At 40.1% G+C, this 17,308-nt stretch overlaps 1 protein-coding gene and 1 long non-coding RNA gene across 4 annotated transcripts in view; one reads left to right on the top strand and one right to left on the bottom strand.

Annotated features, from left to right (window-relative positions):
• Positions 1–17,308, top strand: part of sbf2 (SET binding factor 2) — a 59,361-nt gene that overhangs the window by 10,336 nt on the left and 31,717 nt on the right. For 2 of the 3 annotated variants that reach the window (XM_088370972.1, XM_088370971.1), the window contains exons 3-9: positions 9,318–9,455; positions 11,787–11,921; positions 12,007–12,117; positions 13,393–13,498; positions 16,407–16,539; positions 16,793–16,901; positions 17,091–17,204. In XM_088370972.1, coding sequence (XP_088227098.1) covers positions 9,318–9,455; positions 11,787–11,921; positions 12,007–12,117; positions 13,393–13,498; positions 16,407–16,539; positions 16,793–16,901; positions 17,091–17,204 — 846 coding nt within the window. Of the gene's footprint in view, positions 1–3,736; positions 4,003–4,099; positions 4,219–9,317; positions 9,456–11,786; positions 11,922–12,006; positions 12,118–13,392; positions 13,499–16,406; positions 16,540–16,792; positions 16,902–17,090; positions 17,205–17,308 lie in introns of those variants that run through there. The other variant, XM_088370973.1, reaches the window with a different exon arrangement.
• Positions 3,421–5,960, bottom strand: LOC148400541 (uncharacterized). Its single transcript, XR_015857483.1, has 3 exons — positions 4,907–5,960; positions 4,357–4,472; positions 3,421–4,191 (listed from the first exon to the last, which is right to left on the bottom strand). It is a non-coding gene; the product is annotated as an uncharacterized LOC148400541 (long non-coding RNA).

Genomic DNA, 17,308 nt, shown 5'->3' with positions numbered 1-17,308 from the left:
AAAATTTTATGACTTGATGCTTTGAGTCACGTCACCATCGTTTGACATGTTGCACTGCACGTCTGTCTCATGATGTTTGTAAAACATTCCGAGAAAATCTAAACAGTGCATTCCACATAGCAGGATGCTGTCCTGGCCAGTGGGGGAACGGGATCATGTGTTTGTCAGGAAGACCAACTCATGAGTAATCAATGCTTTATGTGTCCCAGTGATGCTAAACACACCAGGAAACAAAGCTGGAGCTGTCAAGGAGGCAGGACTTTCCATGCTGAAAAGTGCTGTGAGATCACCCGGAAATGGGACAGGATGAATTCAAGTCACAGGACACTGAAGAGCGCGCATAGTATTTCTGTAAAAGCCATCTTGAAGCAATTGAGGCACTTCCTGGCTACAACCACCAGGGGCAATGTTGATTCACCCTCAATTTGGTGTCAAGGCCTAAAGAAGAACTTGATGATATTGTCAATTTGAGGTAGACGATATCAGCAAAGGCAACTCCTCAGGGCAGCCTTATTCACCACAAGACAACACTGGCGTCCAGAACCATCTCGGAAAAACATTGCCATTCAAATATTTATGAAAATTATCAACTCTTTCACTGCTGTGGATGTTTGTATTTGTCCACTAGAATCCAACATTCAATATACTCGTCAAGGGAAGGGGAGGGGACGCGATTCCCAAAGTAATCGATGAAAATCATCGACAAGCTAATCGATTTTGTGACAGCCCTAGACGCTGTATATCTGTATTACTAAACAGGCTTCCATGCATGAAAGCTATCGTATGTTCAAAACACCGTATAAATCTTCTGAAGCAGGCGTGTTCATTCTGATTTGCCTTTGAATAGAAATGGCTTCACAAGGAATCCCTGTATTTGTGCATTAGTGCCTCATCTTATTCCTACTGCCGACATTGTCACCAATGAGCTCTTTTGACTTTTTGGCATACATCTCTAATTCCGAAAGATGGAGTTCAAATAGTATTAATGTTGACCTGGGTGAGATGTTTCAAATTCTTTTGGAGGAGAAAAAAATCTAGATCCTTTTGGTCGAGCCTTAGTTTCTGACAGCATAATAACATGGGTTAGCAATAAATTATATCCATTGTTGACATTTTTAGTTCTCTTGGTTCGACTGTAGGGCTCTTAGGATGGCAGTGTTATGCGGTTGTCAAACCTTTGACAAACAGCAAAGAAATTGATGACCTTTCATTGGCTTCCTTTTAGCTATATGATGAAATGTTTTCTTGTTTGCCAAATGCTGCCGCATTTGCAATACCCCCACTCTGTCATATCAGCACAAGATTGAACCATTTGTATCAAATGATCCCAGCAAGCATGTTCGGGCAGTTGGTGTGGAACCAGATGCGTCCCACTTGGCATAGACAGTATATGCTATCATATGGCGACCAAGATTACCAAGAAAAAGGGGCCTGACTTTCCATCCAAACCTTTGAGATATTAGTTTCTGACTGGGAAGCTGCAAGCACAATAAAAATAACTGTAAAACATGTGACACCAGATAGAGCGCATGCCTTTGAAGAGTAAAACTTTGTGGCGTGATGAACAGCACGGGTAAAGGAAGACATTAGATTTTGCTTTAGAAGAATTTAAAGACAAAAACGTTCAACCTCATGGCAAAACTGTTACACAACTTATATGGATGGTGTCTGCGTTGTGTTATTTTAAGCCATTACTACGTGTTCAGCATGTGCAGACCATACGGTTGTTCATTTGGAAAGCACGAAACAGCTGTCAAATAATTAAAGGCTTAAAATGACCCATGAAATGTTCTGTTGAAAGGACAACAAATATTTTGGAAAACCAAGTGTCGATGCGAAGTAATTTATTATCAGTAGTGGCTTACCATGACTAGTTACAACCAATCATAGTGCCCCCACAAATTGTCACGGATTGTAACAACCTGCCACTTATCGGAGCTCACAACAGCCATCTTTATTTACTCTCTGATATGCTGACTCCCACATCACTCACCAGGTCAGGCACCACCTTTTGACGACCACATACACTGTCACGAATAATATAATGGAGATTGTGACGATGGAAATGAGAATCCCTGCACCTCACATGGACATTTGAGTTGTTCAAAAATCTATTTTTATTCGATTAATCGAAGAGATAATCTGTAGCATAATCGATTCTTAAAATATTAGATAGCTGCAGCCTTTGTGTGCCTTCACTCTATTAGAAGGGTCCACTCCATCTCAGTTGTCCTGATGTAGTTTCCGTTGAACAATAAACCAGGAATCTAACATGTGTCGACTCTGCAGATGAAAGCTGAGGACAGACTTCATGTGTTTGGTACATCACAAGTGACATCCTTTTGTTATTGTTTTAAAACTCCCGTGGACACGTGCCGAAGTTGTTCCACAAGTAGTCGTATTTCCTTTCCTCTCAGAGGAAAAGTTTCTCCTGTCCAGACTAATCACAGCCACATATTTTAGGAGGGGGGAAAAAAAAGAGTTGTTCATCTTAAAAATGTCAGTTTAAGATGGGCCACCATTCGTTTATTGTCTGCTTAATGGAATGTCATCCACCGCCTAGATTTTGATGCACAGGTTTATTTATACTTCTGACATAACATCGATGTTTCATAAGTTGTAGTTGAGTTGATGATGAGCAGAAGCGTTCCTGTAGCCTATTACTGTAGTGAATAAATTAAACGGGGCCTCTCTAGGCAGCGGAGGAAGCACCTGTTCCATAGCAGGGTCAATATCAGCCATTATCTTGATGCGTTCTAAAGGCCGGCGCTCAGCACTCTGACGCAGGGTTTCATTGTACTCTTCTGCAAGCTCAGGATAAAGCTGTTTACCCTACTCTTTTCATTCGTCATGCTTTGAGGTCGGCACTGTGTTTTTGGGGGGGGTCTGTGTTTAGTCACAAATACACTAAACTTCAACTGTTGTACAGATTTTACATCACTTTAAAAGCAGAAAAAATATTTATTTTACTCTTTTTTTATATCATAAAACTTGGCAACATGTGTAGACTTTTTATATCCACTGTATGCGATCTGGGAAGGCATTGGCAGTGCTCTCACGTCTACTTTTTGACACTTTGCAGGCAGGCAGATCTAATCATGCAAAATATGTTTGACATTCCCATGTTGCTTCATATCATTTCACGTTTTCTTTTTTCCCATCAAATGTTGCAAAACAGAGATGAGCAAATTTACCAGATTAGGAGTGTTTCAATATCTAGCCAAGCTTCAGTTTACAGTTTTTTTTGTGCTGCCAGCTGCAGGCTATATGTGTACTGTATTTCAACTGCTTACCTGAATTGTGATTAAACTTTGAGTCATAACAACCAAAGTATTTTTTTGTACATCCCGGGTGTAGTTCAGGTTGTGTTAGGTTCACAAGAGCAAAAAAATAAGCTTCATCTGAGAATTGATTCTTCATTTTACATTTTTATTTTGAAATAGAATGGTGTTTGTTTCTTGTTTGGACACAATTTCTGCTTTCAAGTTGTACGCGGCTAACTCATTGCATGTTTTCGATCTGAGGCAAATCCACATATTGATCTTGTTTCTGCAGTTCTTGGCTGCTATGCATTTACACTACAACACGCAAAGTATTTATTCTGACATTGCAGTTCCTACACACATGGCATTTATGAAGCCCAAATTGCATGCAGGAGAGTTCGTAAACTTTCATAGACTATTCTTCCTATTCTGTAATTTTTTTTTTTTTTTCTTATTTCAGTGATTCATCATGACCATCATGGCCATCTAAAAATATCTACAGCACCCCTAAAATGAACCATATGTGCCTACCATTGCATAACAGATCAGCAAAGCGGAACAAGGATTGTTGGTAACAGCGGGAAGCTAAGATGAACAACAGCAGTGCCATTTTGGGGAAACAATTCATGATGGAGCTAAGCCTACCTAACTGACTGCACGCAACATTTCCCACCAAGTTTACTGCCTTGTTTGTTTCTTATATTTTATCTTGTTGATCATGAGCAATGGAGCTAGGGAGGTGAGAGATGAAATTTGGGTCATCTTGAGCCGGAGCTCTGGGGTTGTTTTGTTTGCTGCTCATCCTGTAGACCTGATAATATGACGCTTCTGGACAGGCAGCGCGCCGTTGACCTTCTCACTCCCTTCTGGCCTTTGACACCTCGGACCCCACTTTCCGTCATTGTGTTTGTCTTCCTGCCATGCGACTCTTCAAATGAATGTGGAAAAGTACAAGGTAGAAAGAAGAGGATGAGGGAAGTACATCATGGAAAGAATGTTTTCCCGACAGTATTGTCTCCTATATTGCTGTATATTAGAGCTGCATTTATGTTTATTACATCATAAAGAATGATCGCTCAAAAGTACTCATTACCATTCCTCACTCGATGTTTTTTTTCTGTTCTCTCTTGCATGCTTAGGCTACATCTGATTGGTGAGCTAAGCGGAGGGAGACTGAGATTCTTGTATTCCCTACCATGTGTTCTCAGTCTGTCAAGAAATGAGAAAATTTGATATAATATCATTTTGGGAAAAGAAAAGACAACTCTTCTTGGCATATTTACTTAGTACACAAAAAAGGCCAGAAGAGAGCTAAACATTCTATATTATATTCAAACGTCAAGACCAAATTGTTATTTTGTCAAATGTATTTTACATATAAAGTAAAACGGGTGCTACAGTATCTTTAATCAACCACTTTAACGCACACAGAACGGCAGAGCAAAAAGCACACATTACTCAAAGGTATATCTTTTTGCTTCATGGACACAATTAATATTACTGGGGTCAGTAGGACTAATCTCTCCCCCTGAATGTTCACTAGTGCCAATAATAATCTGCAATATAGCATTGGCTCAAAGGATGAAACGTGATATACCGAGGAAACACTGTCCTATACTTTAAAGAACACTGTGTTTAAGTACCTTGTGTGGTTGAAACGTGATCTTTATTCGTCATCCCCCTAATAGATATACTTGCAAGTATAAGGACAAATCTATTTCCTTCCCTGTTAAAGCTCCATCACTGTCGAAAAAGTCAAAGCCTTGTGACAGTACTCTTCGCCACGAGTCATCCCCACCCCGGTTATATTTGGGCTGGGTCACCCTAACTTACCAGTAGGGGTGCCGTCACAACAGGAGAATGTCGCTCCCCCTGGTGCATTTTTATTTCCAATCAGCGCTGCCCCTCTCGTACCTCAGCGTCACGATGCTTAGCAGGTCAGACTGCAGATCTTGTGTCACTGGCGGAGGTGGTGAATAGTGCAGTGGGGTGGGAGTCAATCATGCTCGGCTGCAGCACATGATGCGATGCAGCAGGTTTAGCTGGAGGGCAACCGTTTTCTCCACTTTGACATCAATACAGCAAGCATGTCCCAGAGTTCCATTGTCACTTGACTGCAGGCTAATTTGAGAACAGGAGATGCCCCGTCTTGTTGGCTTATGCTCTCGTGTCGGTTTGTGTGGCGTGCGCCGCATGAAGGCTATGTTCTATGTGTTGATCTTTGCACCTGTTGTGCTGGGAAGGATTTTTGTTGCCTTCGCTGAGCTAATTTACAGTACAACTCCTCTTTGATCGTCTCCGTCATTCGTTCTCTAATAAATTTGCCATCCTCAGGTGGATAGAGTTGTAAATGAGACATCAGATGTACCCCTGAGCAAAGCCCTTAATCTCCGCTTCTCTGAACAGGGAACCGATCGGTCTTTGCTTATGTTGGTGGGCTTCCAGATGTGCATTTGTTTTACTGCCTTAGGATGATAGCAACCTGGTTCACTTTAACCATCATATATCTGCTTGTAACTCATTCACTGCCAGCCGTTTTAGAGTATTTTGACTGATCTTTCAAAATCCATAGAATAACATTGTGATCTGTGACAATATAAGCACTGAAGCTACAAAAAAGAATCAAACGTTTTTTCACCAGAAAGGTTTTCTTTCTGGTGTTTTATGTTATATAATCACCAGGAGATCATGGGGTGATACCACCTAAAACAGATGTTTCTGACTAAAAAGCAGAGAAAACAAGGCTTTTGTGGAAATAAACCTGTCAAGCATGTCGAGAACATTGACTTTGTTGCTAATGTTTTACTTTTGTGACGCCTCAATTATATAACAACAAAATCGAGGCTTTGATTGAGGCTATTGATGGAAAACCTAATATAGAGATACGGTAGAACCCTGCATACTCACAATTTAGCACCTACTGAGTTTGTCCCCTTCTGTGTCATTCATTGCCCTCATTGTTTTTTTTTAAGTTCCTGAACATCATTTTACTTAAGACAAATAGCTCCAAAAGTGTGTATTTGTTTTCACACACAAGTCAGTATGTGAGAAATGTTCAAGTTGCTGGTTTGAAGAAATTACATAAGGATTTTTTCCCAGTTTACAGGCACTCGTGCGTCATAAATGTTCACGATAAACACCATTTGCATTTCGTGAGCAAGCAACTCAGTCAGCACTTTAATGTCGCTAGAGCTCAAGCTAAACAGTTTATCACTTATTTCAAATAAGAGGCCATTTATAATTCTTGCTTCAGTTCATTGCAATATGTCCTCATCACCACCTGTTTGTATACATTTGAGGTTCTTGCGCAGTCATGTCATTTGGTGAGGCAGTTCTAAGTGGCTCCTAATTAAAATGATTGCAAGTGTAAAATGTTTTTTTAACATGCGCCAGACCTCAAGTGCTTCTTTGTAGACCCTCTGGCTAGTTTTTACAGCAAAACTCTGGAATGATATCACAGAGCTGGACTCATCTTTTCAATGTAACTAGCCCCGCATGGCTCTATCAATGTGTATAATATTTGTGTCTCTGTCTCCCATCCATCCATACATAAACACTCTGTTACGCACACAGGATGTTATATCAACTGTGATCGTCTGAGGTATTTGGTCTGCGCAGTGTTGATCTCTCTTTTTTGACAACAATGAATGGCATAGTTGGAATAGTTTTGGACAGGATTACAGTTGTCATCCTCAGGACGCTTTTGGCGTGAGTGGACGCTTGCTCGCACACCTACCCCACAGCACCACAATACGGGTTAAACAGATTTCCTGTAAGCCATTGTATCCGCTTGAATATGGTGGCTTCCTGGTCAAAACCTTCACGTTGAAGAAGCTCGCGTTCTCCTCAGCAATTTCCGCTCTCAATTCCTGTTCCTTCCTTTTTACATACGCTCCTACCATTCCACGCTCCCCTTTTCCTTTGTAAGTAATGTTAGTAATGTCAAGTTGTTACTCGAAATAGAGTGACAATTTAGTCAAAGATATAGCACGTCCGAGAGAACTATTTGATTCAAAGCCAACACCTTTTCATCACAATTGTAATCACATCAGGTATGAATACTCTGTATCAGCAAGTACTCAAATGTAGATAGTATCTGTCGAAACAAAGTGTATTAACAAACACCAACCAGAACTATCACTTAGACATCCACAAGTCTACCACTGAGCGTCTGACAGGTGTAGCACTAAGACGTTCTTCATCTTTTCCTCCTATAACTGTAGTTCCTTGAAAAATTAGAAAAGTCAAAAAGCAAAGGTCAAGTTAATAATTTGATGCTGTCTGAAATCAGGTCATGTGAGGCGCTCTGTTGACTCACGTGAGACTGTCACACGTTATGACCTAGAACATTTTTCCCTCATACTTTTGTCCAATTCAAAAATTTTACAAGCATTCAGGCGTGCGGGGATTGAAGTTTCACTCTAAGGAGTCTAGTCCAACATCTACATAAATTATTTGTCCCAGGACTGTTTTTCTTCATTCAAATGTCTCTATGGTGTTTGTTATTGTACATTGCGACATCAATTTGTCAATCCAGATGTCACTCACTCACTTGCCCATTGGTAATCCACTGTCTCCTTCGAGCTGTCCAGCTTTCTCCAGAGAGCAGTCTAAACATGGTTTCAGAGCCAGGCCAGTTTAGCCTCCAGCAAAAACACAACAAGAGCAGACACAAACACTTAACTGCAAATGCGTGTCTGCCTAACATATTTTGGCACCGCCTCTCCCGCACTTCTTCAAAGTCTGACCAACCTCAGTTATTTGTTTACCTTTGTCACTTGTGAACAACAGAGGTTGGTTGATTTACTGTCTGTCCTGTAAATCCGTACTACATATAAACATATTATGGTGTTTGTGGACTAAAACTTCCTTTAATGCCATTTAATGCCAAGTCTGTCCCAGTTCCATTGTCTGCAAATGACTCTAATGACGGTTGTAAAACTTATAATTTATCTTCTGTGTGTGGAAAATGAAAAATAAATTCCAGAACTATTCTGGAAGATGTTGACAAGATCATATTTTAGTTAACTCTCAATGAGGATGGCATTGTCATCCTACCGTGCCGTACCGTACCTAAACGATCAAATTGTATTAAAAGAAACGTGTATGATAGAAAGATGTTGTATGCATTTTTTGCCTTATTTGTCCCTCTTTATTCAGCTTTTTTATTTGCTCCTATAAAGTGAGTTCCTGCAATTTGTGTCAATGTCTCAAAAGGTGTCATTGGAATGCCATCTTTTATTTGGCTTTTTTCACAGTTACTTAGCCAAGGCATTCTTCTTCATATGACCATATCACTTCCAGCTTTAATGAGTAAAGTAAATTGCAACACATCCTGTTTGCGTTCTTTACAGGGCCATTAGGAATGAATATGCTACTGCCTGGTCCAATAAAGTAATTGAATGAGCCCTAGCAGAAAGTCTCAAAAGATAATTATCAACCCGATAATTATAAAACTGTTGAAAACCCAGTGAAGCCAGCCTTTGCTTTGAGTGCTTCTAACAAACTGCATGAGTAAAGAAACTCCCCCAAGTCAGCCTCGGTGGCTTGTTCACATTGCCTCTGCCTTTGCAAACATTTTTCCAGAGATGACCCAAGGGCTAAAATGATCTGCAATTTTATCACGGAAATGATGGGTGCTCGATGACTCCCCCTTTACTGTCGCCGAGAACACCGGCTTCTCTTTTGTTGGCTAAGAAACCACTTGGCGCAACGTTTTGTTCTTCGAAGCTGTCGCTATTTTTGGACGTACAATATGTTTGCCGGCGAAATACGATGTGACACACTGTTGTGTACACTGATAAATATAAATAAGGACACAAGCTTCACTACTGATTTATGGACATAAGAATTGCGATGTCGTAATTAGTGAGGGCAGATCTTTTTAATATTAATTTTCTTCTGGTGTGCACAAACTACAATTAACTTTAATGAATTATTTATTATTATTGTCTTGAAAAACAGGAATTTATCGTTATTACCTTGGACAAATATGTCTTGCTGCTGTTCACATATTTTGTACACGATAATCTTAGTATCTTATTATTTTTACAGTTCTGCCAGCCGGGAGGTTGGAAGCTGTCCAGAGAGAGAAAAGCACCCACTTTCTTCACTGTCGTGCTGACGGATATTGAATCAGACAGACACTACTGCTCCTGCCTCACCTTTTATGAGGCTGAGGTCAATCTACAGGTAAGATTGCATACCAGCTGTAAACCTTTTCACCGTAATGTCACACATACTACTAGGTAGCAGAAACTCCCATTGCACCACAAGTAAACAAACCTTCGACCAAGGAAGAGCAAACTAGAAAACTGAGTAAATGACTTGGATGATGACTTAAGTTTTTCATACTGAAGTTGTCCTTTGTTTATCTTGTTTTTGCAATCTCATGATGTCCTCCTTCACGTGCCCTCAGATCTCATTGGACTTCAAATGTTTTAGTTGATAGAATCTCTGTTCTAGTCCAAATTCCTTTGGACCTCTGGGTACGTCAGTTTGTGAGGTTTCTTATTAACTATGAGCATCACCAGCCCCCCCACTTATCCCAGAAGTGCTGCACGAGCCTCATTAATCCTGATGTAATGAAATCTGAAATCTCGGGCTCCTCATCCTCTTTTAGATTGCCACGATACTAAAATTAATTTTGTTGAGTGTGATGTACCTTCAGTTTGTCACCTTCATGATGCTTAAAAGCCACCAGGGGTATTTTGGTTGAGCAAGATGATGCTTCTCATATTCTGTTTTCCATTATTAGATTCTAATTTAGTTTTTATTTTAATGCTCTTCTGCACTTTGTTTTCAGTTGTAGAAACGCATATGCGTGACATCGTCCATTGTTATGACAAAACAAACGTCAGCATAAATGCAGACTATTAAAAAGCATGCTGGATGTTGATGGGAGATTTATAATGAACCTTTGCTCACCCTTGTTTTTTTTTTATTCACTCACGCGTGCAAGTCGACATCCCCATCTATCATTACCAACAGATTGATTTGGACTTGATTAGTGTATGATTACAAATGACCTCGTCTCTCCCTGACAAAAGCCCACACAATACCAAAGTAATTGTTTCACTATGTTTGTCTTTGCGAGAGACCTCCAATGGGTCCTGTCATTTTGCCCATTGTGATTGCACATCCTTTAACATGTGCACAACAGTTGTCAATCACATTCCAGATTGATCAGCAAGTCTTGTTTAGTTGAGGTGGAACCTCATAAAAGTCTGTGTCATGTGTCAAAAGGTGGACAAGTCACTACATCGGAATCTTCCAAATAAACAATTGCTAATGATCTGTTCTTTTTTTAAACTCACAATTAAACTGTGTTCTGTGAATCAGACCATAATTATTTTCATCCTTTCTGGTGTACAACAAAGAATACATTTCCCCAGTGGTGTGAAAGAAACATGGGGTAAATTACCACATAAAAAATAACCAAAAATAGCCTCGCTGTTTTGCGGAGGAGCCAAATGACATCCGTTGTTGTTTGTCACTAGCTGTTTGTCACTCGTTCTTCAGCTGCATAACTCACTGCAGGCCACGCCATCTTTTTTCTGTTGGGTCTCAGTCCTCCGCAGACATTTGATTGTAGTCAACTCACTTATGAAAAACTCGGAGGCCTAATTCGCTAAAAACAGAATGTTTTTATTTTCCCTAAGCAGATTTGCTCTGTGAAAATGTCCCTGTTGGAAATTTTATCTGCTGGAATTGTTCTCTTGTCACTTGACTGTAAATTAAATGCAACTGTATTGTACCACTTTTTCTTTGACTCAATCAATCTCAGCCTGATAAGGAACTGGGACTATATTTGGCCTTGTCCCGACATCATACTCCAGCAAAACAAACACACATTCCTCAGTTCTACATAAGGCACTGAAGATCTTCTTGAAACGTGACATTGTTTGAACAGTCTTTCGTCCAAATGAATCTTTATCTGCCTAATCAAATTTCCGAGAGTCCAGACAGGTGGCAGAGGAATGTTTTGCGTCTAATAATTGAACCAAATCCTAAAAATAATGGTGAAGTGGGACCCCCGTCTGAATGAGATATTTTCAGATTCTTTTGGCATGTTTTCATTGCATGAGGAAATATACTAGATTTTGATAAGGGCTTTAGTCAGGAATGAAGTATCCTGGCTGAGGCTTGAACGAAGATTACTTGTTCATTGAGCTTGTTGCATTTTTGGTTATAATGTCTAAAATTCATGAATCATAATTTGCTGGATTTTTAAAGGATGTTTGCCAACATTAGAATAAAGACGTAATTTCACTTCCACAATTTCACTTGTGCAATGGATCGCATCCTGTATTCCACTCCTATTTCTGATGTTTTCCTTTTTTTTCTGTTTGTGGGACCCAGCATCCTTAAACTCAAATGTGCCAGTCGGCTGTTGAGAGTACACCAGAAAAGGAATCTTAAACTAGGATGTGAATTGTGCTACCATGTTCCACTTTATGTGGTTAAAGTCCAAGGCATTGTGTTAAAGTATTTGATTAAAATGCCTGTTTTTTTAAATCCCAGGGATCTAAAAGTATTGAGGTTGACGAAGATGAAGATGAAGAGGTGGAAGAAGATTGCTTGATCCAGCCAGCTCAAGTGTTTGCACCAAAAAGTCTCATCCTTGTGTCCAGATTGGATCATCCAGAAATATTCAGGGTATCAAGACACGATGCGATCGATTTATATTGTCTTGTTCAGAAAACCTGCATTTTGTATGTCTCCGTGTGTGTCGTCCTACCAGGGTTGTTTGGGACTGATCTACACCGTGCACATCGATAGCCTTACATTCCCTTTAGAGGGTTTGGTGGCCAATCTGTTTATATTCCAGGTTCCTGTGGCTGGTGGATCCCAGGTACGTTTTCTTCAAACTAGAGTATTTTGTATTGATTTTGATTATTTACCGTCGGAAGTGGTCATGGCTTGATGATGACATTTTACAACAGTGACTGGCCGGATTTCAACATTGAGTCACCAAAGTCGAAGGTCGAAATAGTGAATGTACCGTTTTTTCCCCCTACTGTCGCAATGTCATCGTCAGAACAAATATCTTACAAAAAAAGGATCCTCCTATCTAAGGCTTGTGCTATTATGTGTTGTTTAGGATTTTATTCTCACTCAGGATTTGGAACTCATGAACCGTCTTTTAACAATTCTCAAGATTTATGAGTTCAGTTTCTTTTCAAACAGCAGTAAGAGTAAATAAACTGGTGCGTTCTCAACACGTAAGTGTGCCTTTCGGCAAGGGAACAGACACATTAGTCCGATTAGCACATAGTAAAATCTTTCTGGTATGTGAGGAATTGTATGGATGAAAAAAACTTGATTTTCTCAAGACTTTAATTTTCACTATTGTTGCTACATCTTTAAAAGTCTCCTGCAAACTATGATGGCTGTTGCATCAGCACTTTTATCCATCTGTGTTGCACACATCATGAAGACACATGACACACACGTGACACACAAGCAAATCGTTAAAATTACATTTTTTCAGTTTGATCGTTGACATTTGAGTTGTAACTGTGGGCCCATTCAGCACTCGCTAGAACGCTCCGGATTGTCTGTAATTTATTCCAGAAATCTCAGAACGTTACCTTGTCACAGCCAGAACGTGGTGTTCCGCAAATAAAATGAGAAAAATCCACCGGTGTCTCTGATGTAAGCTTTGACTACGTAATGATTTGACTTAGTTGCTAACTGCGATCTGTTTGTCGAATGCTGCCCTTTCCGTGGGTGACACCAGTGACATCGCTATGGACACTACCAGATGAATAAATCCTAAATAAATTGAATGCTAAGGACTTGACTTTGCCCCAGTCACTGCTCGTTTTAATAGATTCATATCAGTCGTGACAAACAAGGGCAGCCGCACAAAATGAAGCTTCATTGGCAAAGGAATATTGACGCACAATTGTGTGCTAATGACAACTTCATCCATCGTTGAATAACAAACGCCATCGCTCAGCACTGTGTTGTAACGTTAGTTTTATAATTTTTCAAAAAAGTGTGTGCAATGTGCATTGTTGGGATGTCACTCCAAAGTCATTTGGCTTCTCTGCTCACCTTGCTTTTATTTAAATGAATAAGTGTCACGTTTTCTGCCATTTTTTTCCTTGTTTTTACTCTACAGAAGCTGTTTAGCCTGGGAGCAGGCGACCGGCAGCTAATCCAAACTCCTCTGAATGACACATTACCTGTCACATGCAAGAGTGTTGCTTTGCTCTTCCAGCAGCTAGGTGCGTTCCCAACACTGACTACCCAGTTAGTGATCCTTTGACATGAAGCCTACATAATGTATGTCTGCCCTGTCATTAAGTCACAACATCGTCAGGATGGTGTGGCTTTAATAGCTTACCAAAAAATATTTTACACTTTAGATTGCCTGGAATCTTGCACCTTTTATTTGTTCTTAATCTCTTGAAATAATATTGTAAATCATTACTCATAATCCGCATCTTAGTTGATTTAACTCAGCAGCTTAATATCTTTAACATGACGTGGTATAAGTTAAGTCACTCTTATCAGATTTTGGAGCCCCAATTCTTTTGGCTAAATCACAAGTGCAGACCTTAGAGTCAGGAGACATTTGGATTTATTGAATTGTAAACGTGTCTGAGGCAAGATTAGAAGGGTTTGACCTCCCATTAGTGATTCTGCAATTTGCTCCAAGCTAGAGCAAGCACATGATGAAGATTTGATGGAGATTTGATGACGATTTTGATGTTGGGCTCCCGTGGCTCCATTTGCACAATAGAGCGTAAGCCATTTGTGCGGCCAGTACAGTACGTGCCGAGTTCACTAAGACTTGCGCAGCTTTTAGGATGTTTATCCATCACAGAATTACTATTCCACATAGGCCACTCATGTACATGATGTATGTTGTGTTTTTAGACTTTGACCTTACTTTTGAAGTAAGCCAACTAGTATCTGTGATCTTGGAATGAATTAATTACAAAATCTGATTTACGATGGAAAATTGGCATTCGTCTAGCCTCATTTGGGGACAAGAATGTGCTTGTGATCAGATTTTATTTCATTTTGTGAGTGTTTGTGAGGGGCTATTTACTCGATATACTTTACAAGGTCGTGAGGAAGTCATTGTGTTTGTGGCCATTCTCTGTTAAGAAAACAAAAGCATTTTGACAGAAAAGCAAATCACTCCAGTCTTTACACACGTCTGTTTTTATTTATCTGCAAACAATTCTGTTGGTCTTTACTATGGAAATTGTAGGTGTGTTGGGAAAGTGCAAATTCATTGCAGTGTGTTGGTTTATATGTGATGCTCAATCCTGACAAAAATAATCCAACTTTATTTTTTATTGAAATCAGTATCCCTCCCCCAATGACATCTGCTTCGTTAAGCAAGCTAGATTTGTTAGTCGGACAAACTTTGTAACCAAGCCAAACCAACAATTTCCTTCTGACTGACTCTGACATATAAAACCTGCTAATCAAGCAAATACAGAGTCAAGAACGTAACTCTATCTAGTGTATTTGCAACAGGGATAGACCAACAGTCAAACCCCAAATTTTTCATACCCCAGGGGTAATAGGAATTGTTTTGAGGGAACGTGCAATTGGCATGATTCATTTATGTTTTTGTTCAGTCTATGTACTTTAATTAATGGATGCCTGGAGGGATATAGTAAGATATGACTGAGCAATTTGAGTATGCTAATTCTAAATTTGGTCAAATCCCTCCTAAATTTCTAAAACACAAAGTACAGTCTCTATATCCCTCATCTGCCAGTGCTGGTGTTTTAGCAACTAGTGACGTTTTATACTGTGCCTGAGTCCTTAATCCCTCTTTGATTGGCTGCTCACGCAGTATTTGTTTTTGATCGTTCTCAAAGCGTGTCAAAGTATGACTTGTGTTAATCATTTCTCAGATTCCTCTCCGGTGCTGTCAGTAATTTATTGGCATCTGATCCGCAAAGAGGAGAAACGTAGCATTTCCATTATTTTGTCCGCCCTCCTACCCAAATAAGGATCGCAGAAAAAGACGTACAGACTGGCAGCTCGCCACATCTTTCGGTGTGCACAGGTCACTGAAGTCAGAGGAGAGGAATGTGTGTTCAACATGTCACACTGTGGAGGAAGTACAGCCCCCCTGAGCCCCCCCGGGAGTGAGATAAAACCGGCCAACAAGAGTGTTGCTGTTTATTTGTTTGTTGCCTTTGTCTCGGCTGTTATCAGGCGCTGCTGCTGTCTCTTTTTATTTAAGGCTCGGAAATGTGTCACTGTTTTCACAAGATGAGTAAACACCTGGCTCTGACATTAAGCCTCGGCCTCGTCTCTGTAAGGAGAGTTCGTCATACACGTACTGTAGACCATTAGGATGTGTTTGAAATCTACTCAGAAGGAAGAATTTGCACATCTTCAACATTTAAAATGTTCTCGGGTTCTTGTTTGTCAGTGTTGAGCTGCACCCGGGGTGTCGAACATTCAGCCCCAGCGCCCCCAGTGGACCAGACATGTCTGCTGGTGTTCCTTTCTCTTTTGTCATTCCCATGTGTGATGAATTAAGCTGTCAGATGCTTGATAGGAAACAATAACAGGAACTGTGAACTTAGAATTCTTCCTGATTGTCACACTGGTATTTGAAACGTTATTTATAATTAATGTATGAGAGTTTTTCATTTCCGTTCTTTGACCAGACATTAAGACTGTCTTCACGAGTCAGCTATTTAAAGGCCTTTAAATAGTTGATGCTGCCAGCACAGTGATACTGTATACTTAAGCACTGTATTGTGGTGGTTACTTGGTTATCATTGGAATATCTTTTTTTTTTTTTCTACCAAAGTGTCGCACAGTAATTTAAGATCCCCTTGATAAAGTTGATCATTAGTATTTGACTCTAGTCCAACCTGTCATCCAATTAAGCTAATAGTCAATTAACCCAAATAACAAGTCTTACACCCATCGCTGGCACCGAGCATGATATTTGTTGAATTTCATCCAGTTTTTCCTCAGAGGCCATTAATTGGTCCTATTTTCTCAGTTCCTGAAATTGTAAATAACTAGTAGTCGATTACGTTACATAACCAATTTGGAACAACGCGGCCATTACATACAACATTCCTTCCTCCAAACACCTCGTTAATTGTGCTTTCTTTGTTTTCTTTAATTGTTTCCCTGTTCCAGGAATTCAAAATGTTTTGAGTCTGTTTTGTGCGATTCTGACTGAGCACAAAGTTTTGTTCCACTCCACAAGTTACCAGAGGCTTGGGGAGGCGTGTCGCGCATTGGAAGCTCTTGTGTTTCCCCTCAAGTACAGGTCAGTGTGTGCATTGACACTTTGATCCTTGTCTTCAGTTTCACAGTCAGCACTATCTAAAGATATTTTAATAATTTTATTGCGTATCCTCCTGTTGAAGGGTTGTATTGTGGTTTGTTTGTTTTTAACAATGTGCCGGGAAATGTGCTTTGTGACGCTCAGTCATTTAGTTCATTTTTTATTTCCTTTTTCCTGGTCTTGCTTGACATATAATGTGTGTTTATCTATGTATGTGTATATATTATCTTCGTAGTTATCCCTACATCCCTATCCTGCCTTCACGCCTACTGGAGGTGCTGAGCTCGCCGACACCCTTTATCATTGGCGTGCACTCCATGTTTCAGAGTGAAATCCAGGATCTGGTGAGTGCAGAATGAAATCTCTTAATCAAAATAGTTTGGAAAATGTGATGATGCAAAGTTTAGTGCACATAAATTCATCTGTCCTTGTAGAGTTTTGATTTAGCTGCCTGTGTCACGTGTTGCTTCTTGCGGACTTCCCGCCAGGTGCAGTAAAAGCGCCTGATATGTCAGTATTTCATGTGTCACCAGTTGGATGTCATTATCGCGGACCTTGATGGAGGCACAATCAAAATCCCAGAGTGTATCCACTTGTCTCTACTTCCTGAACCTCTGCTCAGCCAAACACAGGCGGCTTTGTCACTGGTAAGCACGTCAATGCTTCTTCGTTCATTTCTTTTTTTTTTTCCCAGCATTTTAACTTTAATTCTGTTCCGGTCCAAGGACTGTCCAGATTTACTAAGGAAAAT

The sequence above is a fragment of the Syngnathus floridae genome, chromosome 3, assembly GCF_059516105.1.
Source record: "Syngnathus floridae isolate MCC-2025c chromosome 3, RoL_Sflo_1.0, whole genome shotgun sequence".
Lineage (NCBI taxonomy): Eukaryota > Metazoa > Chordata > Actinopteri > Syngnathiformes > Syngnathidae > Syngnathus > Syngnathus floridae.
This window is presented reverse-complemented; position numbering and strand designations above follow the sequence as displayed.